The 24,288-nt window shown below is 35.8% G+C and overlaps 1 protein-coding gene across 1 annotated transcript in view; it reads right to left on the reverse strand.

Annotated features, from left to right (window-relative positions):
• SLC9A9 (solute carrier family 9 member A9) overlaps window positions 1-24,288 on the reverse strand; it is a 496,385-nt gene that overhangs the window by 318,766 nt on the left and 153,331 nt on the right. The window contains exon 6 of the mRNA XM_015593644.2: window positions 19,415-19,520. Within this exon, the coding sequence (XP_015449130.2) occupies window positions 19,415-19,520 (106 nt within the window). The remainder of the gene's footprint in view (window positions 1-19,414; window positions 19,521-24,288) is intronic.

Raw genomic sequence — 24,288 nt, forward strand, 5'->3', positions numbered from 1 at the left:
CTAATAGGTGTGAGATGATATCTCATTGTGGTTTTGATTTGCATTTCCTTAATAGCTAGCAATGTTGAGCATCTTTTCATATATTTTTTGGCCATTTGTATGTTCTCTAGGGAGAAGTGTCTGTTTAGGTCTTCTGCCCATTTTTTGACTGGATCATTTGTTTTTTTGTTGTTGTTATTGAGTCACATGAGGTCTTCACATATTTTGGATATTAGGCCCTTTTCAGAGGCATTGCTTTCAAATATATTTTCCCATTCGGATGGTTGTCCTTTACCTTGTTGACAATTTCTTTTGCTGAGCAGAGCTTTTTAGTTTGACGTAGTCCCATTAATTTATTTTTGCTTTTACTTCCCTTGCCTTTGATGTTAAATTCATAAAATCTTCTTTAAGTACAACAACTTTGAGCTTAGTTTCTATGTTTTCTCCTATGCGTTTTATTGTTTCAGGTCTTATATTCAGATCCTTAATCCATTTTGAATTAATTTTGTTGTGTGGTGATAGACAACAGTCTAGTTTCATTCTTCTGCAAGTGGCCTTCCAATTTTCCCAGCACCATTTACTGAAGAGGCATTTCTTTCTCCACTGATTGTTTTTGGCTTTTGTGTCAAAAATTATTTGCCCATATAAATATGGGCTTAATTCTGGACTCTTGATTCTGTTCCACTGGTCTGTGTGTCTGTTTTGCTGCCAATACCATGACGTTTTGATTACTGTCCCTTTGTAGTATAATTTGAAGTCGGGCAGAGCGATACCTCCAGCCTTGTTCTTTTTTCTCAAGATGGCTTTGGCGATTTGGTGTCTTTTTGCTTACATACAAATCAGAAGATTTTTTGTTCTATTTCTTTAAAAATTACCGATGGGATTTTGATGAGGATTGCATTAAATCTGAATAATGCTTTAGGTAATATAATCATTTTAACTATGTTGATTCTTCCAATCCAAGAACACAGAATATCTTTCCATTTCTTTGTGCCTTCTTCGATTTCTTTTAATAGGGTCTTGTAGTTTTCATTATATAGACCCTTTACATGTTTCATTAGATTTATTCTTAGATATTTTATTCTTTTTGTTGCAATTGCAAAAGGAATTATTTTTTCCACTTCTTTTTTCTGATGCTTCATTGTTAGAGTATAGGATTTTTGACATTGCTTTTGTATCCAGAGACTTTACTGTATTTACTTATTGTTTCTAGTAGTGTTCTTGTGGAGTCTTTAGGGTTTTCTATATACAGAATCACGTCATCGGCAAATAGTCACAGTTTGACTTATTTGTTTCCTATTTATATGCCTTTTATATCTTTCTCTTGTCTGATTGCACTTGCTAGGATCTCCAATGTTATATTGAATAACAGTGGCGATAGTGGACAGCCTTGCTTTATTCCTGCTCTTCAAGGGAAGGATTTTAGTTTTTTGCCATTAAGTATAATGTTGGATGAGGATTTGTCATATGTAGCCTTTATGATGTTAAGGTACTTTCCTTCTATACCAATTTTGTGAAGTGTTTTGATCATAAATGAATGCTGTATCTTGTTGAAGACTTTTTCTGCATCTATTGATATGATCATCTGATTCTTATTTTTTAATTTGTTTATGTAGTGTATCACATTAATCGATTTGCGTATGTTGAACCATCCTTGTGCCCCTGGGATAAAGCCCACCTGATCACGGTGTATAATCTTTTTAATATGTTGCTGTATTCAGTTTGCTAGCATCTTATTTAGGATTTTTGCATCTGTGTTCATGAAAGATATTGGTCTGTAGTTTTCTTTTTTGTGTTATCTTTACCAGGTTTTGGTAGCAGAATCATACTGGCCTCATAAAATGAGTTTGGAAGTATTGCCTCCTCTTCAATTTTCTGGAAGACTTTGAGGAGAATAGGTATTAAATCTTCTTTGAATGTTTGGTAGAATTCACTGATGAAGCCATCTGGTCTTGGACTTTTACTTTAGGGTAGGTTTTTGATGATTGTTTCAATTTCCATACTTCTGATTGGTCTATTTAGATTTTCCAGATCTTGATTCAGTCTAGGAAGACTGTATTGTCTAAGTACTGGTCCATTTCTTCTAGGTTATTAAATTTGTCGTTATATACTTTTTTATAGTATTCATGCATGATCTTTTGTATTTCTATGATGTCTGTTATAATTTCCCCTCTTTCATCCCTGATTTTGTTTATTTGTGTCCTTTCTCTTTTTTCTTTAGTGAGTCTAGCCAGGGGTTTGGCAATCTTATTAACTTTCTAAAAGAACAAGCTTCTTGTATTTCTTTTTTCTACTGTTGTTTTCAATTTCATGTATTTCTGTTCTAATTTTGATTATTTCTTTACTTCTGTTGACTTTAAGCCTCATTTGTTTTTCCTTTTGTAGTTTTTTTTTTTTTTTAATGAAGCGTTAGGTTGTTTATTTGAGCTTGTTCTTGTTTTTGAAGATAGGCCTGTAATGATATGAATTTTCCTCTTATGACCACTTTTGCTATGTCCCAAAAGTTTTGATATGTTGTACTATCATTACCATTTGTTTCTATGTATCTCTAAATCTCTTTTTTTTATTTCTTCTCTGACCCAGTTATTCTTCAGTAGCATGTTGTTTAATCTCCATGTATTTGTGATATTTCCTGATTTCTTTCTGCAGTTGATCTCTAGCTCCAAAGCATTATGATCAGAGAATATGGTTGGTATGATTTCAACCCTCTTCTATTTGTTGAGACTATTTCTGTGTCCCAGCATGTGATCGATTCTTGAGAATGTTACATGTGCACTAGAGAAGAATGTATAAGCAGCTTTTTTGGGATGAAAGGCTCTGTATATGTCAATTATGTCCAGTTGGTTTAATGTGTCATTTAAGGATGTTATTTCCTTATTGATTTTCTGTTTCGATGATCTGTCCATATCCGACAGTGGGGTATTTAGGTTCCCTACTATGATAGTGTTTTGGTCTGTTTCTCCCTTTAGTTCTGTTAGTAATGGCTTTACATATTTCGGGGCTCCCTGATTGGGAGCATAGATATTAATAAATGTTAGGTCTTCTTGGTGCACGATTCCCTTATCATTATGAAGTTTATTTTTCTTTATCTTTTTGATTTTGAAGTCTATTTCATCCGATATTAGTACCGCTACTTCTGCTTTTCTCTGAATGCCATTTGCTTGAAATATCATTTTTCACCCTTTCGCTTTGAGTCTATATTAGTCTTTAAAACTGAGATGTGTCTCTTGGAGGCAGCATATGGTTGGGTTTTGTTTTTTGATCCATTCTGCAACTCTGTGCCTTTTTATTGGTGAGTTCAGTTCATTTACATTTAGGGTGATTATTGAAATCTGAGATTCTTCTTATTGCCATTTTATGTTTTGCTTTCTGGTAGCTTGGTGTTTTCATTGCTTCCTTGTCTTTGTTTCTGATTTCTTTATTTTGGTTGGCTTTTGTGTGTTTTGCCTCTTGTTCTTGTTTTATGTTTTATATTATGCTATATAGTTCTGAATCTTTGGTTACCATTACAAATATGAAAAGGGTAGTTATATATATATACAGTCGTCTATTTTCTTCTGCGTGTGCCTTATCTCCATTCCCCTTTGCAAATTTGGATCTTTGAATCCTTCCCTTTTCAGTCATGGTTATCTCAATTTGTTCCTATACATACTGAAGGTTCGTTACTATCTTGCTATAGCAATTCTCTTCTTATTATTTAAGCTTATAATGCCCTGTTCTTAGTAAAGGTTGCACTCCTCTGCTTCTATTTGCCTGATAGCCACTTTACTCCTAATTATGTATTTTTTGTTTTGTTTTGTTATTTTGTTTTAGGTGAGCTGACCCCTTACATTATATCCTGTAGTGCAGGCCTCGTAGTGGAGGATTCTCTCAATTTTTGTATGTCTGGAAAGGTCTTAATTTCTCCTTCATATCTAAAGGAGAGCTTAGCTGGATACATTATTCTAGGCTGGTAGTTCCTTTCACTTAATAGTTTAAATATTTGATTCCATTCCTTTCTGGCTTGTAAGGCTTGTGCTGAGAAGTGCAATGTTAATCTAATGGGTTTTCTTTCATAAGTTACTGTCTTCTTTTACCTAGCTGCCCTGAGAATTCTGTCTTTGTCATTGATTTTTGATAACTTTAATACAAAGTTTCTTGGTGATAGTCTTTTTGGGTTGAGATAGTTGGGTGTTCTATTGACTTCTTGAATTCCAAGCTCCAGCTCATTCCTTAGCTTTGGGAAATTCTTGTCCACTATTTGTCTGAAAATGCTTTCTAATCCCTGCTTCTTTCCTTCACCTTCGGTAATGCTCATTATTCTTATGTTTCCTCTCCAGGTGGTATCAGCTAGTTCTTGTATTTCTCTTTCATTATTTTTCATTCTTTGGTTTCTCTCTTCTTCCTTCTGATTTATTTCTAGATTTCTGTCTTTGATATCACTGATCCTTTCCTCCATTTGGTCGACTCTATTTCTCAAGCTTGCTATTTAATTTTTGAACTCTTGCAGTGTGTTCTTCAACTCCAGAAGTTCCATTTGGTTCCTTTTGAGGGTTTCAATCTCCTTGCTCTGCTCATCTAGGTGTTTTTTCAATTCCTGAAATTGTTGATTTGAGTTGTTTTGGATTTCATTGATTTTTTTCAGAAGTACCATCCTGAATTCTCTGTCATTTAAGTTACATATTTCTATGTCTGTAAGCTTTTTTCTGGAGATTTTTCTCTTTCTTTTCTGAGATAGTTTATCGCCTTGGTTGTTCATGGTGTTTAATGGACTATTTCTCTGCCTGGACATTAGTTGAAGTGTAATGTCCTTTTTTTAATTTTCTTGTAGATATTTTATCACACTTGCTACTCTCAGTTTCAGTCCCTGTCAGTGTTAGCAACAGTTTTGGTAGCATTTGCTCAAATTCCCCTGGGGCTCCGCGATGTTCAGTCTAAAAGGGTATTGGGGGAGGGGCCCTCTGGGTTGGGAGTTGGAGGCTGCAGCTCAGCCTCAGTTTTGCAATCAAGCCAGTAAAAATCAACTGTTATTTCTCTGCAGTCCCGTCCTGCTTCTCTGCTTTCTGCACTGATGACTATGCCTGCTGCCGGTTCCGTAAGAGTCTAGGGCTATTCAGGGAAGTCGCTGCACCTTCTCTCCTCCTACTCCTCCTGCAGGGAGCTCCAGAGGCTGGGAGAGGTAGCTTCAGTCTTGGCAGCTTTTGCTCAGATTCTCCTGGGGCTCGGGATGTTTGGTATTGGAGGGTATGGGGGGAGGGGCTTTCTGGGTTGAGGGTTGAGGGCTGCAGCTCAGTCTTGGTTTTGCAACTGGGGCCAGTAAAATTCAATCATTGTTTCTCTGCTGTTTCATCCTACTTCTCTGCTTTCTGCCCTGATGACTGGGCCCTGCTGCACTTCCAGGCAGGCTGGTCAGGGAAGTTGCTGCATCTTCACTCCTTCCTCTCCTCCTGCAAGGAGCTCAAGGGACTATGGGAGGCAGCTTCTTTATTTCTCACAGTCCACTGCCCGACATCCAGGGTTCTGACCTGTGGTAGTTCTTATGTGCCAATCCCATACTGAGACGTGCTGGTGTGCAGTTTGGGTGTTTTTTGTTGAGTTTTAGATGTTCAGCTTATTGTCGTTTCAAGGGGAGAGATCTGAGGACGTCTCACTCCGTCATGTTTCTCTGCCTTCCAGTTGGTAGTTGATGTTATTCATTTTCTTCATGAAAGTGTCCGCTCCCCAGCTCCACAAGAAAGCCAATTTCTCTATTTGCAGAACTCGACTGAGCATAAATAAAGAATGGTCTTGCTATCGATGCATGTGGTCATCGTCAGTTTTGATAGCTCTGTGATTGCTGAGGGATCTCAGGCAGGGTTGGAGAGGAAAGGCCACCAAGAACAAGAGTTCCTTTGCCATAAGTCACGGCATATGTTTCTTCAGTGGCAATATGTCCTGTTGAGCTTTTGGAGCTCGCTGTGTCCTTGCGGCCTTTGGAGGTGGTGGGTAAGTCCCTCCCGGACCCCAGCTCTGCAGCTTTCCTGTTATGAGCTTTTAGACTTTATTTTAGCATTCTTTTTCCTGACTAGGTCTGGAAAGCAGCCAGAGTTGATCTCTATTATATATGTATGTATGCGTGTGTGTATATATATATGTGTGTGTATGTGTGGAGCTCGCTGTGTCCTTGCGGCCTTTGGAGGTGGTGGGTAAGTCCCTCCCGGACCCCAGCTCTGCAGCTTTCCTGTTATGAGCTTTTAGACTTTATTTTAGCATTCTTTTTCCTGACTAGGTCTGGAAAGCAGCCAGAGTTGATCTCTATTATATATGTATGTATGCGTGTGTGTATATATATATGTGTGTGTATGTGTGTATATATATATATGGCACATACACACACACACACATTTTTTTAAATGCTATTGTGAACCACATAGTTTTCTCATTACATTTTCTCCTCAATTGTAGCTAAAGTCTATGAAGGCTACTGTTTTTCTGTGTGTGTGTCAATCTTTTGTCCAGCCAGATTTCTGGGACCTTTTATATTTTACCATTAGCATCACCTCTATTTTTATGTAGACAATCATATCAGCTCATCTATTAAGTATTAAGTATAAAAATAAATATTTATTTTGATTTTTATATTTTAAATCTCTATAATTTTACTTTTCAAATTTCAATGCATCCCTACTTTATGGACATAATAGTCTTTTATATCTATTTTAATAAGTAATTATTGGAGCTTTGGTTTTCTGAAGTTTTTTTCCCCACATAATGTTGCTCTTATCTGTTTTCATAATCTATATCATCAGTGTAATCTCACTTCTAAAATCACAAGAGATTTTTATTTTTTAACACGAGGATAGAAATATGTACTGAAGCTGACATCTTCACGAAATTAGAAAGCACACTTGAAGAGGCTGACTGACTTGTTCAGTAGTATAAAGCTGAAAAATGATAGAGTCTGAATCTAGACTCCAAACCCAGCCTTCGCTTCTCATTGGAGATGTAAAACTCACTATCCACATATGAGGTATGTCCTAAGATTAAAATTATTCCAACAAAACTTTTACCAGAATTACTAGTAGAAAGAAAACTGAATGCATACATGTATATATATTTTCTACTTTTCATATTGTGTTATAAAATGCTAATGAAATGACTAAAAGCAGACCGATATGACAATAGACAATGTCTGAAAATCTAAATGATTGTCACATAATTGAGAATTAACTCCACTTAGAAGACATTCTTATATTCATAAAAGCAAAGTAGGTAAGTGAGGATGGGGATGGAGATAAAATTAATAAAGAATAAACTTGCAAACATATTAAGGTTAGAATTTAATTTAATAGCATCAGATATAGCACGGCAATAGATTAAATTTGACCATTTAACTGTTATCCTGGATATAAGCTATTTGACCCAAGATTCAGAATTTAATTTTCATATGTCCAATTTGAATTAAGCACCTTTATGAAAATTAGATGAAACAACAGTATGATTCTGATACTACAGGATAATACCAACAAGCGTGTGGCTTGGGTTTTATGTGTTTCTTTTCATATAAGAATCCACTAGTACTGACTTCACTGTCTTTTGAAATGAGAAACTCTTGCTGTTAACCCTTTTAGAACAAACTTAATGGTGAAAGGATTTCTTCCTTTTCCCTTCTATACTACCTGCCATTCAGGCAATTAAAAAAAAAATGATGTATTTGATGACCCCAGGGACAGGAAAATTAATAAGAGTTCCCAACTTCTTTCTCATAAACAACTGATATTTTAAAGCTATTAATATAGGAGCAGGGCATTCAAATACAATTCATTTATTATCCAATAGTTGGAAAGGATGTCAAGCCTTACAGTCAGGCTCTGAAAAATGGGCGCTGAGTTCACCCTCTGTAGAGGAACAGCTGCTTCTTCCCAAAGTTTTAATCATTTTCCCTCAGTATTACATGGCCCAGTAAGGCAGAACCCACATAAAGCCTGCAATAAGCCTGTCATGTGAATTTATTACAGAGTCCAAATAATATGAAAAGATTATATATACTCCAGGCAAAGAGAGAACTTTAAATTTAGATCAATATTATGATTTCATATTGACTTGGCTCCTTGTTCTCTGGAAATTTTTTTTTTGGAAAAAAAAGTCAGAATTGATCACCTGAAATAAAAGGCGTGTTCTTGGTTGTTCAGAAGGAGAAGTCAGGCTTAAGTGCATTAGAAAGAAAATATGCCTTAAGACAAAAATTCTTAACCTAGAGCATCTAAAACAATTCATATTTTTGCCTTTTTAGATGTGCCTGCCCCCTCAAGGTGAGAACCATAGTTTTATTCATCTCTAAAAGTAGTTTTTTACATCCTTCAGAAAAGCTTAGCATGTAGTATTTTAGATCACATCAGTAATAGAAGCCAGTTTGACAACTTTTGTAATCTTACCTTATGTGAGGCCAAAGCTGTGATTGGGTCCTCATAGATTTCTTTTCACAGATGGCCCTGATACATAGTAACAACCTACCCTCTGCTACCAGGCCACTGTCTTGTGAATGTATGCCATGATTACAACTCAAAGAAGGTGAAGGGATCACTATTGATCCCCTCGTCAGATATTAAAGGCCATTAGATAGAGACAAATGACACATGTATAGTGACAAAAGTACAATGTATCAATAAGAAGGATTGCTTAATCATGAAAGAATCAGGAGGAATAACTGTAAGTGACCATCCCAACTTCATGTGGTGGAGAGAAAGCAAGATTTGGTTATCCTAAACAGCTGAGTAGTTTTAAATTATCCTAAATGTTGGTATGGATTCAAGAGGTGATTGCAAGTGCTTCAAAATTTCAAGTCCCACAGGAAAAAAAAAATACCTTTTATGTGGAGAATGCAGACACACATCCAATTCATTAATCTACCCTGTCCCCAAACTCACCATATGACTCTCTGGATATTATTCATCTTTATATGCAGATCTGCCTAACAGAAAAGACCACTTTTATCATATGACCTTTGGAGTACTTGAAATTCCATTGATAGTAATTTCCTGTGGTGAATTAATAAGTGGACGTGGATTATGATTCAGCTTTCTGAGTAACTTGATTATAGAAAGAAAATAAGCTGATCATGCCAGAATGGATATTCTGGTCCTTGGGTAAGTAATTTCTTGGTGTTAATTATATCAGCGCATTGGTTTTCACCTCTGCTTCATCTATATTTTGCTTAGTGCGAATAACTCTCTTTGTATATGGCTGGTCATCGTGGGTCCAAGCCCTTCAGTTAAGGAGCCAAAATTTTAAACATGGAGCTAAAATGAATAAGGAGCTACTATGATTTAGTGAAAATGTATGACTGAAGACAGAATTACTTCTTCCAACTCTTTCAAACTGGTTTGTTGCCTAGAACATCGGCTCACAGTCACTTGTGCACATAAAGAGTTTTCAGAGTATTTTATTACACAGCATATCAACAACTGGTGTGGCAGAAAATATCCTCTACTTTTCACCCATGGAGGTAACCTGTTTCCAGTAATTGGAAAGAACTGAACAGGGGGAATCCTAGTATGGGTCATAACTCTGATGATGTGAAAACATGAGGTAATCAGAATAGAGTAAAAGAAATGAGGAAGACAGAGAGAATCAGCATCTAGAAAGAACTTGACAAGTTCACAACTGGAAATACTTGATATACAAAGGAGAGAGCCTAGAATCTTGGAGAGAAAAGAAGTAGAGGGTTCTCAGGGAAAGTACTTTACCAGCTTCCTAATGTATAGGAATCTTTTGCACAGTCTGAAATTATTAAAGATCATCTACAGTTTCATAGCAGGTATAAATCATTTTTAACATTTTTAATCCAAATTGAAAAGGATTAATTTCTGTCAAACTCTTTTGCTTATTTTGATGAACATGGATACTTGAGTGAAAATTGAATTGCTTTAATAAACAGCTCTGCTATGTTTTCACTTTATACAACATCATCTTTCTCTCCACACAATTCGATGCCCACTATCCGTGAATACTGTAGTGGATTATAGAGTGCTTGGTTCTACCTTATATATTTTACCCCTCCCCATTAATTATCATAATTATTATTCTGAGTCATTCTATTAGATTTAAGAGTGTTTCTCCATTTTCTTTACCCACCACTCCTTATCTCCCACCTCTTTCCAAGTCATTTCCTATTTCTATCATTGATTATCTATGAATGATAAACTCTATTTAAAAGTGTCTTTAGTTAATTCTTACCCTTAAATGGTATTTTAGTTGAATTTAGAACCTTGATTGTATGTTATTTTCCCTTGATACTGTGAACATATTATTCCATTGTCTTCTGGCAGCTATTATTGCTAATGAGAAAACTGCTGCCATGCAAATTGTTTTCCATTGTAAGTAATCCGTTATTCTTCTCTAGTTGCTTTTAAGATTTCCACTTTGTCTTTGATAATCTCACATTCCACTATGATGTATTTGGATGTAGATTAGTTTAATTTATCCAATTTTGGACATAATATGATATTTCAATTTTTCTCATCAATTCTGGAAAATTATTATCCATTACTTTTCATATATTGCCACAAATCAATTCTCTTTGGTTTCTCCTTTTGAAATTCTTACTGATGTATTCTCTTAACCAGCCTTTCATTTTTTTTTTTTAAATCCATTCTGTATTCTAGATCATTTGCCACTTTACCTTCCAGTTCAACAGCTAGATTTAATACATTTATCTTGTTGATTTGGTTTTGAATGTCCACATCTACATTTTTCACTTTTGAAACATTCTTTTGTTTTCTATTTTACTATTTTTCTTAACTTTTTACTGATCTTCCATTTATCCATTTAGTCATTTTTTACATGCTCATTTTATAGTTTATCTCAGATTTTCGTAATTTTTGTTTATTTTCTTAGGGTGCTTTTTCTTCTGATTTACTTCTTTGTTTATCTCCTGGCTTTTCTTCATAGTAAAGTTATTCCCTTTTGTGGCCTGTAATTTTTGAATTCACTTTCAGGAAGGGTTGTTTTTTAATGTAGGTTTTCCATGTGCTTAGGTTAAGAATGTAGCACTTCAGAGCACTTAGGCATATTTGGAAATAAGAAAAGGAAAATGAGGCTGGGGCAGGTGCTTTAATAATTCTTAGAATTTTTGTCTTAATTTATTGGCTTGTATTTTCTATATCACAGTTGCTCAGGTCAAGGGTTTTGATTTGAATTCCAGAAAAATGACAAGTTTTCTCACCATTATATAGGATGACGAATGGAGTCTGTTTAACTGAGGGAGCACTTTGTGACTCCAGGCTTCATGCAAAGACCTTTGTTTAAGTTCTATTACCATGAGTGAGCCTACAGACGGAGCTCTGATTTCCATATGGAAATGAAACTCTAGCTCCAAAACCACTGGGTTGGTATCCTATAAAATATCATGTGGCTACTGACCGGGGTAACTTCTCACTCTTGCCATGATTTCTCTCTTGTTTCTCCTACCTAGGAAATTCCCCTTTCTCTTCTTCAAAATCAATTCTATATTTAGAAAATAAATTTTTGCCTTATTATATAAAGCATTCCTTTGATTTCATAATGGCCTAAGGCCTACATGCTTCATTTCAATCTACCATGTTCTGAATGTTCTATTATTGTAAAATGTGGTAGTTGTTGTTTTGGGATGCCCATTATATTCGTTTTCCAATTACTTTCTTTTAATAATAGATTCCATGCCACTCACCACAGGGATGGTGATTTATCCAGATCTAGCCAATCATTATGTTTAATGCCCTTGGAGTACTGTGTGATTGGCTTAGAAGTGATTGTCTGACACAAGTAGACCCAATAGGAGTTCTTATTTGTGGCTGATATATGAATATTGGGAAAATTAAGCTAGAACAATATAAACCTGGAGATGACTTTAGTCACCCTCTCCTGCTTCAATGAGTAAGTTATCTATCTGCAGTAGGAAAGAACAAGGCTAACACTCAAAGAGAATCAGGGCCAAAAAAGAATAGATGATCTCTGAGTTCATGCCCAGAGTCAGCTCAACATTTGTTAAATCGGCCAATGGATTTCTTTGGCTTAAGCTAATTTGAATTGGGTTTCTGTCACTTACATCTGACTTACATATCAATAAATTAAAGTACAATGGAATTGAGATAAGAAACCATTAACCTGGGTTTCTTTTATTAATTTATTTTTAGTAGGTCAGTGCATGGCTTGACAAGGAGCCAAGCAAGTTCTAAGTCATGGGGCTGAGTTCCAGAGAAGCAATGAGTGAATATCAGATCTAATCTAGGACACGAAGGACAGAGACACAGGATGAGTTGAGTCCCAGTGATCTGAACATAGACATTAAGAACTAGAGTAGAGGAGATGCCAGAGTCATAGGCAGGAAACAGGAACTAGAGATCAGGAAAAATGAGAAAAAGACACACAGGGCTGCAGTAGCAGGCAGGGGTGTGGACAGAAAACATTGGGCTGGGGGGCAGCTGATCTGTTTCTCATCTGCTTCTTATAGAGGCCAGGACACCTTCCTACTCCTGCTAAGTGACACCGCCTGGTGTCCGAAAAGTCAGTTGGCTTGTACTTGACAGGACAAGGAGTCCTTAAGTAAAAAAAAGCCATAAGTTAAAAAAAAAAAAAAAAATCACAGCAGTACCAAAACAGGCATCAAAATAAATGTGTTTCATACTTATTATCAGTTTCCAAGGCAAATATCAAAGTGAATTAAGTTCAGAAAGATATGTCAAGATACAAGAAACTTATTTTTAAGTTAAGCGGATTTGTGAGGAATATACTCTCTGATTGTGGTAACAGTACATTTATTCTCATCAAAAGGAGACACCTTATCACCTTGATGTTTACAACTATGGGTCAAACAGGAAAAGTAGAGCTAATAAGGATAACTAATAAGGCTTTTAAATATTGGGAAGAAGCAATATGAAGAATATCAAACATTCATCCTCTGGAATACATTTTAATAAAATATTCCCACCTGTATTTGAAAAGGTGCATTAACTCAAATTCAGTAATTATTTGAGAGCCTTCTGAATAATTAGCTGCATGTCATGGGGAATGGAGAAAAGTATAACTTTCCTTCAAGGAGCTTGCAATCTACTTAGAAATGATGGAACTAAGAGAAATAATAGGATTTCCTGAGTGATATATGTTAATAACCCAGCTATATTTTGAGATGATTTTTAGAGCAAGCTTTTGCTGCACATATTAAATCAAATTATAGCTATTGTTTGCCTGTTTCAAGGAAGAGTTGCTGAGAGTGGCGATAGGTGACTGTACTCATCCATCTGTATCACCAGTGTGCAGCGTAACGTCAGGCGCACATGGGTTCTCAGTACATTTTTGTTGAGTGGCTGGATGATATCTCACTTCCTCTTAGTGGCATGATTCTTTGAGTCTCACAGCCATCCCATTAACTTCCATGTTAAATTTCCCTTAAGATTCACAAGCTATAAGAAATGTGGTCTTTCAAAATGTCATTCACTGTATGTGCAAACCATTCACCAGTATCAACTTTAAATGATATTTTCTAGTAAGAACCTCTAAGCAACACAACACCTTTATTTAAAAAGAAAAAATTTGTGCTGCATTTCTTCCGTTTTAACTATTGACATTGAAATTTTTTTATAAGCATTCGTTTAATAAATAATAAAGGCACCTAGTTATGCATTTATTGTCATCCAAAAGCCGGCTGTTTAATGAGGATCTTATTTTATCTCTAAGAAAATCTGGAGGTATTTTGCACACTGTGGAATTATTTCACAAGTAGTTGTTTTAGTATAATACAAGCGATATTTCTGTTCTGCAAATAAATAGCTGAAAACACTCATCCTCTTTCAAGGATTAAAAAATAAATTTCAGACTTAAACTTATGTGGAGTCTGTATTTAAATGAAGATTACCAATTATCAAGTATGTTGATGGGAGATTCTTTGGACCAGAGTTGATCATATGTAGTTTAATCAATTTCTAATAAATATATACAAGCCAAAAGAAGAAAATAAAAATCACCTCTGATTCTACTCAACACTTTGATTATATATCTATACACAAATTACATTTATAATATGTTATAATTACATGCACACAAACTTGGCAGAAATTTTATAAACCAAAATAGATCTTATTGCATATACCATTCAAAATATTTCTTGTTTCTTTAAAAATATATTGTTAATATCTTTTTACATCAATACATTTTCTATATTTTTCAAATGACTATATAGAATTACATGATATTAATACATTATAATTTACTCAAGCAACTAGTAACTTATGTACAACTTCTTGCTCAAATTAATGCACTCACCTCAGTGGAAAAATTATTGCAGATGCCCTTAATTACTTTTTTGGATAAATTTCTAGAAATTAAATAGATGGATCAATAGATTCACAAATTCTAATGACTCAATAAATATTGCCAAATTGCCTTTGTAAAAGTTTTATCACTTTTCTCTTTCACCAGCAATGTAGGAGAATTTATATTTCCACAAACTGACTTATGCCAAGTATATTCTGTCTTGAGTTCTGCAGATTGAGAATTTGTTAAGCAAAAATGATGCTCCATTGTTGGTTTGTTTTATTTCATTACTAGTGAAGCTGATTTTATTTAGCAGAGTTACTGAGCGTTTGTTTCTTCCTTGTTCTTTCCCATATCATGGTTAGTTTTTTCTTATTGATCTTTGATAATAGGAATAGTATCAGCAGCTAATATCTAACATTTATTGCATATTATGAGTCAGGTCCTGTTCTAGGTGTTTTATGTTTAATCCCATCTAATGAGGTAAGTGCTATTTACTGTTCTTATTTTATAAATGAGGCATCTGAGGCACAGAGAGATTAAGTGCTTTAGCTAAGGTAACATAACTAGCACGTTGGTGTATTGAGGAGATTAATAATTCATTATGTATATTATAAAGACAATTAACTTGTCAACATGTGTATTGAAACTGCTTTTTCTTGGTTTATCCTTCATCGTTTAGTTTTATTCGTGGTAGTTCTGCCTGCTAGGGCTGCTTGACTCTATCGCTAATAAATAAATTAGCTTTTCTTTTATAGTTTCTGCTTTTAATATCTTGATCACCTGAAGAAGAATATTTTAAGTAAATATAATTCAAACTTATACAAATATTCAGACAGTAAAGAAGGATATAAAACAAAAAGTTAAATTATCTTTTTTTCCCTTTCCATAAATTATGGTCCTATATAGAAAAGTATCTCCTTTTAACCATTTATGTTTTTATTTCTCCCAATAGTTGCCCTATGATGACTCTAAATAATACATATACACTTCCATTTCTCTATTTACCAGCTCCACACAGTAGATACTGATTTCTTACTATTTCTTACTATGCGAGATGTGGTGTTTTAATTAACTTATCCTTTTCTTTTCTTCTCTCCTCCTTCTCTTAAATTCTATGAGAAATATCAGTTTTGTTGTTAGTACTTTCAAAACTTTCAGTAATATACTTCAACCTTTATTTCTTGATTTATCAACTTTAGACAGTATCCCTTAACTAAGTGGTCCTTTCCTAATGGGGAATCACATGTAAAAATGATTATTCTCTATATTCCTTGGATCATAAAATGACATGTTTATGAAGGAATGTTTTAGTCAAAGCAGGTCTACCTTTAGTAATTTTAATGAAAGCAGAGAGATCTATATAAGTAGAATAAAAGCTATCAATCTAAAAGATTATATAAATTATATTTATAAAGCATAGATTATTTAGATTATATAGATTATGGGCCTTTCCAACTATATTGTCTTGTTTACTTCTCTGAATAATTTTGTAATGTACATAGAACAACTATTCTTTCATTTTACAGATAAGGAAACAAACACAAAAAGTTTATGGCTAAATGAAGTCGCTGTAGTCATCTTCTAAGTTTTGTTTGGTTTTGTTTCTGTCCAGCATCCATCCACTTTTCCTTTTTCATGGTGTTATTACTCTAGATAATAACTCCACTGTCCCATAGTCTTAATTCATATGCTTCCAAGTGAAACTGATTACACCTTTAAACTCATGAAGTGCATGACTTAGACCTGAGCAGCACATTTCCGTGGCCACAGTGATCAGTTCTAACTGGGTCTGGGATGGCATCAGAATCTATAAAGTATACTGAGATTTAGGATAGGAATAGTGAGACAGAGATTCTTGCTCTATTCTTCTGAATGATGTGATGGTAGCCATCTGGTTACCAGGTGAGGGAACCAATTCTGAAGAAGCTGAATGAGGAAAGAGAGTCTTGCTCATTTCACCAGACCCTTTCCTGAGCCATTTCTATTCCTGCTTGTCAGTTACATCAGCCAACACAGATTTCCTTTTCGTTTACCCAGTTTGGGTTGGTTTCCTGTTCACTGTAATAATTGCACAGTTAATTCATGCAATCCTGATGCCAGCTCTTTTAACTTAAAAATAAGGCTCTTCTTACTCTATCATGCTGCCTGTGAAAGTAATGTCTTTGTTCAGGGTTCAAACCACAGATCCTTTAAGACCTCTTCAGTATATCTTCCGCTTTTCTTCCTAGCCTATTAAACAGTTTTTAGAAATGCAAATCTATCACGTAGAATTCATTCATTCATGAACTAATATGCATATTTTTGCATGTGATGGTCTTTATATACTTTAAATGACAGTGTGAATCAGAGACAAGCTAATTTCAAAACTCTTATGTTAAGTAAAGGTACTCTTATTTTAAGACGAACAATCCTGGATCATTTTAAGACATACAGGTACCACCCATCACCTGCCGCTATGTACAAGAGTTGTGGCCATCAAATTCAATTATAAATAATTGTCTGAAAATCAGAGCATACTAACATTTAAAATTTAAAAATACTCAAACTGAACAAGATAATTTTTAAACAAGGAGGTTTGCTCGTGGAAGATGGGTTGGTAAATGAAAGTGTGTGGCTATTCCAAAGGGGATCTGGGGCATGGCCAAGGGCCATAGTGGCCAATGATTTGTTTTTTTAATTGTATTTGAATTCATATCAAAATGTATAACATTTCTTTTCCATGGTACAAAAAGAGCTCTATCACTATTCCTAAACTAAACAAAACTAACTAAACTAAACTATAAACAAAAACTTCCACAAACGTGGAACTGAAAAATGGAAAACACAAAAGAGATTTTCATTCATCTTTTAAGATGCATTTCAAGTACATAGACTTTGTCTTCAAAAAGTTACTATCTAGAAAGGCAAATACACCTGTAAACTCAAGACTGCATTTTTGTGCTGGAAAGGAATTGATGAAGTTACAGTGCATGGTGAAATAGGGCCTCAGCACGTTGGCTAATGAGTCTTAAAAAAGGAGACAGAAGTAAGTGGTGATAGACTTGATGAGGTAGAAACAGAAGCTGGGAAGAATAAACATTGTGTGTGTAAAGGCATGAAGGTACCAGCCAGACAGTGGTGTCAGGGCGCTATATGTGATTTAATGTGAAAGAAGAGAAAAGTGGAGAGACAAATATTTTAACTGCTAGTCTGAAATTCATAAAAAATATTTAAATGATTTTGAAGTAGGGTTTTTTCTAAGGAAAGTAGAAAATAGATAAAAGAGAGAGATGAAAGGAAAGAATGGAGCATTAAAGGAAAGAAAATGTGTGTGTAAATAGATATATAAAAAGAGATCACATGTGCTGTAAACTGAATATAAGAAGCAAGTGAGAAAGCAAGAAAAGTGGAGTACAAGACATGAGCAGGGCAGAGGAAGTGGGCAGCACCAGACAAACTGGTGGACACAGTCCAGATCCAGGACAGCATGGGTTTGTCCACTCAGTAGAGATCATGGGAGGCTCTGTTGGGGTTCAAATGCACCAGGCAGAAGAAAGATTTTGTGTGTGTGTGTGTGTGTGTCAAGTATTCCTAATTTAAGATGATCTTTATTTTAAAGGTGGGCCTCATTAGGGTCACTCTACGCAATACCTGAATTGCCAAAGCTGGAGAGCATAAGATTTTGGCTACTATAGTAAGTGTCTCCTGCCTAGGAAGGAAGAGATCATGCATGCATAGAGGAGTAGAGAAGGCACTTCCAGTAATAACTGCATATGGACCTGAAGTGATACTAAATAGACTGTTTTCTAGGGCCCGAGGCTCTTGCTCAATCAACATCATCAACGGTCATCCTTGGAGTCTACATTTTTAATGGAGAACTACCATGAATGGAAGTGCTTCAAGTAGAAATGCCAAACTTTCCCTCTGGTGTAGCTGTGTGATTCTGTGATTCTTTCCACTCCTTGCTTGGCCCTTTACAACTTGGCAGCTCAGGGAGTGAAAATGAGGAACTTGGCAGGTTTTTAGACATTTTAACTCCAAATGTTCCTTTAACATTTGTATTTCTTGGACAGGGATTCCTAATATAATAACCTAATTAGTTGTTCTCGGTGTTTCTTTAAAAGCATCCTTTAGCATTGTGAATCTGCCATGGCTTTTGCTTTTAATTTGCATTCACTGATATTTTCCTTTAGTGCAGGAAAGGACTTCTTGGTGGCCAGGTGAAGGATAAATTTATTCAGAGACTCTTGCCTGAAAGTTGTTGAATTCAGTGGCAATTCTGGAGCTGCAGCTTTGAGAAATTTCACCTGGCTGGAAAAGGAGAGGTTCTCCATTGTTTCCTACTCCCCTCTGTGAGGGCTGACTTCTAAAAACTCTTCGTTACTTCACAATACATTTTCAAATACATTTGAAGTAATTAATACCCTGAGGCAATCTTGTTGTCACAGTTAATTATCAGATAAATACTTTCCTTTAGGGTTTTGACAATTGCCCAAAATGTTGTTCTTAATCTAAAACTAAAGAGACCTCTGACATAGCGAGAGCCACCAAAGTGCCACTTATTAAATATAAATGGTAAGTGTCTAAAGAGGTGAGGAAAGACCATTAGTTCTCATCTCAGAAAGAAAATTCTTCCAGGACCAAGGGAAAATTACATTAGCTCTTAGTTGAAACTCTATCAGTTTCACTTGTCACGTGGTGATTTAAAGATGTGTGTGTTCCTGTAACATGATACATTTGCATTGAGAAATAAAAGGAACATTCTAACTCTCAAGTTCTATCTCCAGTTTGCCAATCTTACTATAAATATAACAGTTTCTATTAGTCTATTAGCTAGGAAATGATTTGTATAAGAAAAAATTTAAATAATATTGATTTGAAATGAAGAAAGCTCATTTGTGTGCATTTTAGGAACCATAAGTGAATCAGCTAAATATATACACCTAGAAGAAAAACATTACCCTCTAGGTATTATCTTATAATATGCTGGAAACATGAAACCCATTAATACTGTTAGAAATTAGGTGCCTAATGAATTGTACCTACTATTGGGGATTTTCTGTGGTAACAAATCCTTAAAAGCTAGCAATTGCCTATATCTCTAGGAAATAAGACAAAAGATACTATTAAAGCCACTAGGAATCATCACCAAGTGGAAGCATATTTCACATGGTCAAAGAAACATTGACGAAATTCTGGTACTTACTATGTAAGGACTATGGCCACTGCATCATTCAATACACTTTCTCCGAACAAGAGTGTGTACAAGTTGGGGTCAACATGCAATTCATGAAAGATGGCCAGCACTGTCACTAGGAAAAAACACACATGCAAATACACAGAGTTAGCATAGACACAGCCATGAACCTGTCTTTGGTTGTGGTCACCTTTAAAAACCATTCATTAAATTCTCATCTCAGATCTATCCTCTATACCCATCCTCTATTCTGGATCTTTATTTTTTAAAAATCTGATTAGTGACTCCCCTGCTTATGGATTTCTCCGGGCTTCTCACTGCTTACAAAGAAAGTTTGAGTTCCTTGGTACAAGTCTCCCATAATCTACACCCTGTGCCTATTCTTTCTTATCTCCCTCAAGCCACACTAAACTTTATATAATTTCCTTCCAAAATTCGTGCAGTTTTTTAACTACCTTTGCACTTTGATTTCCTCTGAGATCATGGTCATCTATAAAGATGGACTCAATGTTCCTAAGAGCAAAACCTAAAGACTTGTTTCTGGTGGCTGCTGCATGGCTACTATATCCCACATACTTGTATGGAGCATCTGGGAGTACAACAGGACAATAATTAATCACACACTAATTATCTGTGTTCATCAAAACTATTTAGTGTCTTGATATTTGAAATAGTTATGCCAAGTGTGAATAGCAATCATTAGGAAAATAAATGATTCATTCCATTCACTGCATTGATTGCCAAAGGGGGAAAGGGGTTGGTTGAAAATGATACTGATGGTAAATTTTTACAACAGAGTGGACATTTTGATTTCTATTCTTTCCTGTCCTATTTCATGGACTGTGAAGTTAATGACTATGTTGTATACAAGAGTGCTGTGGAGAGAAAAAAAAAAAAGCTAGGTTTGAAAGTTTTGTAAATAGGGTCTAGAAGTTTGGTGCATGTCTTGCTGCAATGGGGAGACAGGGAAGGATTTTAGTCAGAAGAATGACACTACCTAATTCAAACTTTGGGGAAAAAAGCTCAGGCAGCAGGGCAAAGAGCAGAGTGGATGTGTAGTTGGTGGCTTTTGCAAATGTCTCTGCAAGAGATGAGTTGAACCAAGACAGGAGGAGCCCTCCATTAAGGCCCTCCAACTTCTGCACATCCATCACCTTGACTTCTGATAGGTCAATGACCACAGTGCTTTGGACATTACCTATTCATTGGTTCTCACCTTCTCTGTGTGTCACTAACCCTTAGCTCAATGCTAGAATATAGTAAGCCTTTAATGGGTGAATGAATAAGAGATAATGTCAGGAAGGATAAAGCAGAGGAGATAATACCCTCAGACATTTAGGAAGGAGAATTGGTGCATCTTGGTGCTTGAGAGACAGCAAAGAGTAATTCTGGGTTTCAATTCTGGGCAACTGGTAGATGGGGCTGCATAAGAGAAATTAGTTTGTAGATAGGGATGTTTAGTAAGTTGGGTTTTGGAAATACTGACTTAAATAGATAGGTAAAATTTCAAGTGCAACTGTCAAGAAAGTTGGAAATGAAAGACTGGAACTATGGAGAGTTATGGCAGAAGAAAGAATTTGGAAGGAACATAAAGCTACGAGTATGGCTAAAGTTGCCTGGGCAAAGTATATAGAAAGAGAAAAGAGTTTATAAGAGATCCTTGGGGGACACTTACAGCTAAGGGGTGAGTAGAGAAAAAGAAGCATGAAACACACAGGGGGTATATTTGCCAAACCTGACCCTAAGAACAAGTTGGCTGGGAATCATATCATCATGACTTTCTGTAAATTTATTTTTATTTACTAAAAATTATCCTAGAAGGATTATTAAATGCAACAACTAGATTTGAGACAGCAGAGACAACAGAAATAAAATGTCATGAATTGGCATGACAAGCAACCAGATCCCATTTTATCACGTAGAATCAATTTCATTATTCTAGCTGAATAGGTCCTTAATCATGATAGGCAAAATGGCAAAGATGTACTCTCTACTAGTGTATTCACATTTGTCACAACTTCTAGCCTTTGCAGGTGGTAGTGGTAGGGGTAGCAATCTCCTCTGCTAATCTTTCTCCTTTTTGGATAGAGTTAAAACAAAGAGGCTTCAATTGGGAGGGGGTGGTAATTAACAACATTTTCCTTTTGCTAGGATCTTGTGGGATAAAAGTAAACTTATTCGTAAACTAGAAAATTCTACCATGGCCACTCTGTTGTTGACTTTAGTCTTTGTAGTTGCTTATTTGTATTTCCAAGCTCTGAAGATGACTTGCAGTTGATCTGCACTCTCAGAGAGGTTTCCTAGGCTCACAAATAGAGATATGAAACCCTAGGTTTCTTTTCCCATCTCTGATTATAAAGTCTACTCTATGCTGGGATGTACTCTGCTTCTTTTCAGAGACAGCTTTGGGTCTTTAGAGCAAAAAGCTTTTAATTGGATATACAGTTTTGCTCACAACTGTTCTGACATTCCCACAATTCTTTCAGCACAAAGAACTGAACTCTACTTCATAAACGTTATCCTACACAAAAGAGAAAGCTATTACTTTGCACATTCCTATTTACCCCATGAAGAAATGGAATAGCTTCAAAATGAAGCCAAGCAGTGTGTCCTACGAGAGGGAGTATTTTCTGGGACCACAATGAGTTGAATAGATGAGTCAGGAAATTAGCCACCTACTCTTGCTGCTGAGCTTGAATCTTTTAAAAATCTCATTTAATTAGCTTGCTGGCAAGGCTCAATCTTACACACAATGTCCAAGATTCCTTGTGGCACCTTCCCAAGAGAGAATCTCTTGGAAGAGCTGTGGACATGCTTACACCAGCTCTGCCCAAACCTTTCTGGGTTTGTAAGGGCAATCCAGGCCTGAGGCCGGGTTAAATGCAGTGCCTCCTTAGATGAGCCTTCTTATGACAATACAAGAAGAACAGGCCAGACACCATGTGGATAGCAAGGGGAGAAGATGCAATCTGATTTCTTAAACCTCTGATTTTATCAGGAGATTTGGTCACTTTTGCCTTTGTCATACTTTAATTCCACTCATCTCATAGTGGCTAGTTCCAATGCTCCACTTGGGGCTTGGGATTCCTACTCTATATACTTTCTTCCTACCTGATTTATTAGCTAGAGGAAAATCCACTTTGCCTTACAAATTGACAATAAGGGATATAAGCCCATATAACCTATGCTCAAATAAATGAACACAAATACACACACACAAAGACACACACACACAAATTATCTCCAGGTGAGAGCAGTGGATAATTGAGAAATGCTATTGAATCATTGGAGATATCTAGAATATAGTTTTATCAGTCAAACAGCAAGGGTCATGGGGTAAATGAATGATGAGGTAGCAATATAGACTGCACTTCTGAGAAGCTGGTGATAAGGGAAGGAGAGAGGAAAAACAATAGCTATAGGGTATAAAGCCCAAATGTAATAACGATACTTGGAGATTACAGATAATGACTATCTCCCCCATCAGTATCTCAATGTGTTGACTTTTAAAAGATGTTTTATCTCATTTTTTTCTACTGCTAGTTTTTCAACTGCCCATTTTCCCAATGTTCTTGCAGTCGCTTCTGTCTTCAGGGTGATTTAGTGACAGTCTCTTCCCCAGAATCTCCATTAGCAGCTCTCTGACCCATATATTCCTGGTGTTTCACAAGGAATTTAAATTTCAAATAGTATTTTAATGGAACAACTCTCAGCAACCTGGCACAAGATCTGGCTGGGTCTATGGACAATATCACACAATAGACCCCAACCCTGTTGTTCTAAGTCTTGTCAAAATGCTGGCTCTCCCTGGAGAGTGCTCTCTGTGGTGTTCTGTGAAAATCAGTGTGTATGTATGACACTTGTGCCCTACATGCGGAGAATCAAAAATGTCTCAGGCTTGTACAGCTAAATCATGTCAGTCCTGACAGGTGGAAAACCCTGGTATCTCATAAACAAGGTAGCATTTTTCCATTTCCAAAAGTGATTATTGGGAAAATGTGTTTTATTTTTCACAGAGGGAGAGTGGAGGAGGAAATTGTCCTGTAACTTTTCTCACTTTTCTGAAATATTGTACATGGTGAGATTTCACGGTGAGGCTTCTAAAAGAGTTGTGGTATCCTGCTACAGGCTGGAATACTGGAATTATTTTCAGCCTAAACCTTCTCAGTGAAGACTTAGCATCAAAATCAGTGCATAGATTGGTTTTGCTAGTCAGCCTCTCCAATTATACTCTAGAAATTATCCCCTGGAAATACAACTGGAAAGCCTACCCTTCTGAAATAGATTAGAGGAACAATGCCAGATCTAGAAGGCTAATCATTAGATGTCACTTTGTTGAGTTCATTCTAAAATAGAAGTTATATAAAACATCATGAATGATTTAAACCTAAAGCATTGCAATTTTATTTTGGCCATCAATATGATTTACCACTTTGGTACAAAGTTAGTAGTGGAGAAAATACTACATGCAAGCACACTATTGCAGCCCTCCTCACCAGGGATCTCTGGGAGAAACAACCCCTAATACCCCAAGGCAACAGTTCTAAAATATGGTCCAGGGAACTCTGGGGTTTCTGAGCCTTATCCTGGAAGATCCACATGGTTAAAACCATTTCAGAATGATTTTAAAATGTTACTTGCATTTTTTATGTTTATGCTTTTATCTGTGTGCACTAGAATTTTCCAGGGCTATATGATGTGTGATAGTGCACTTGAATGAAGAAGGAGATATGAGACTCTGGCTGTCTTCCATTACCTCACACATTAAAGAGGTTTGTAAAAATGTAAAACAATGTCGCTCTTCTTGGTAAATTTCTTTTATGTTTTGGAAATAATTTATTTTTTTTTTGTAAAATATGTTATTTAATATATAAATGATTTAT

Source organism: Pteropus alecto, unplaced genomic scaffold, assembly GCF_000325575.1.
Source record: "Pteropus alecto unplaced genomic scaffold, ASM32557v1 scaffold75, whole genome shotgun sequence".
Taxonomy (NCBI): domain Eukaryota; kingdom Metazoa; phylum Chordata; class Mammalia; order Chiroptera; family Pteropodidae; genus Pteropus; species Pteropus alecto.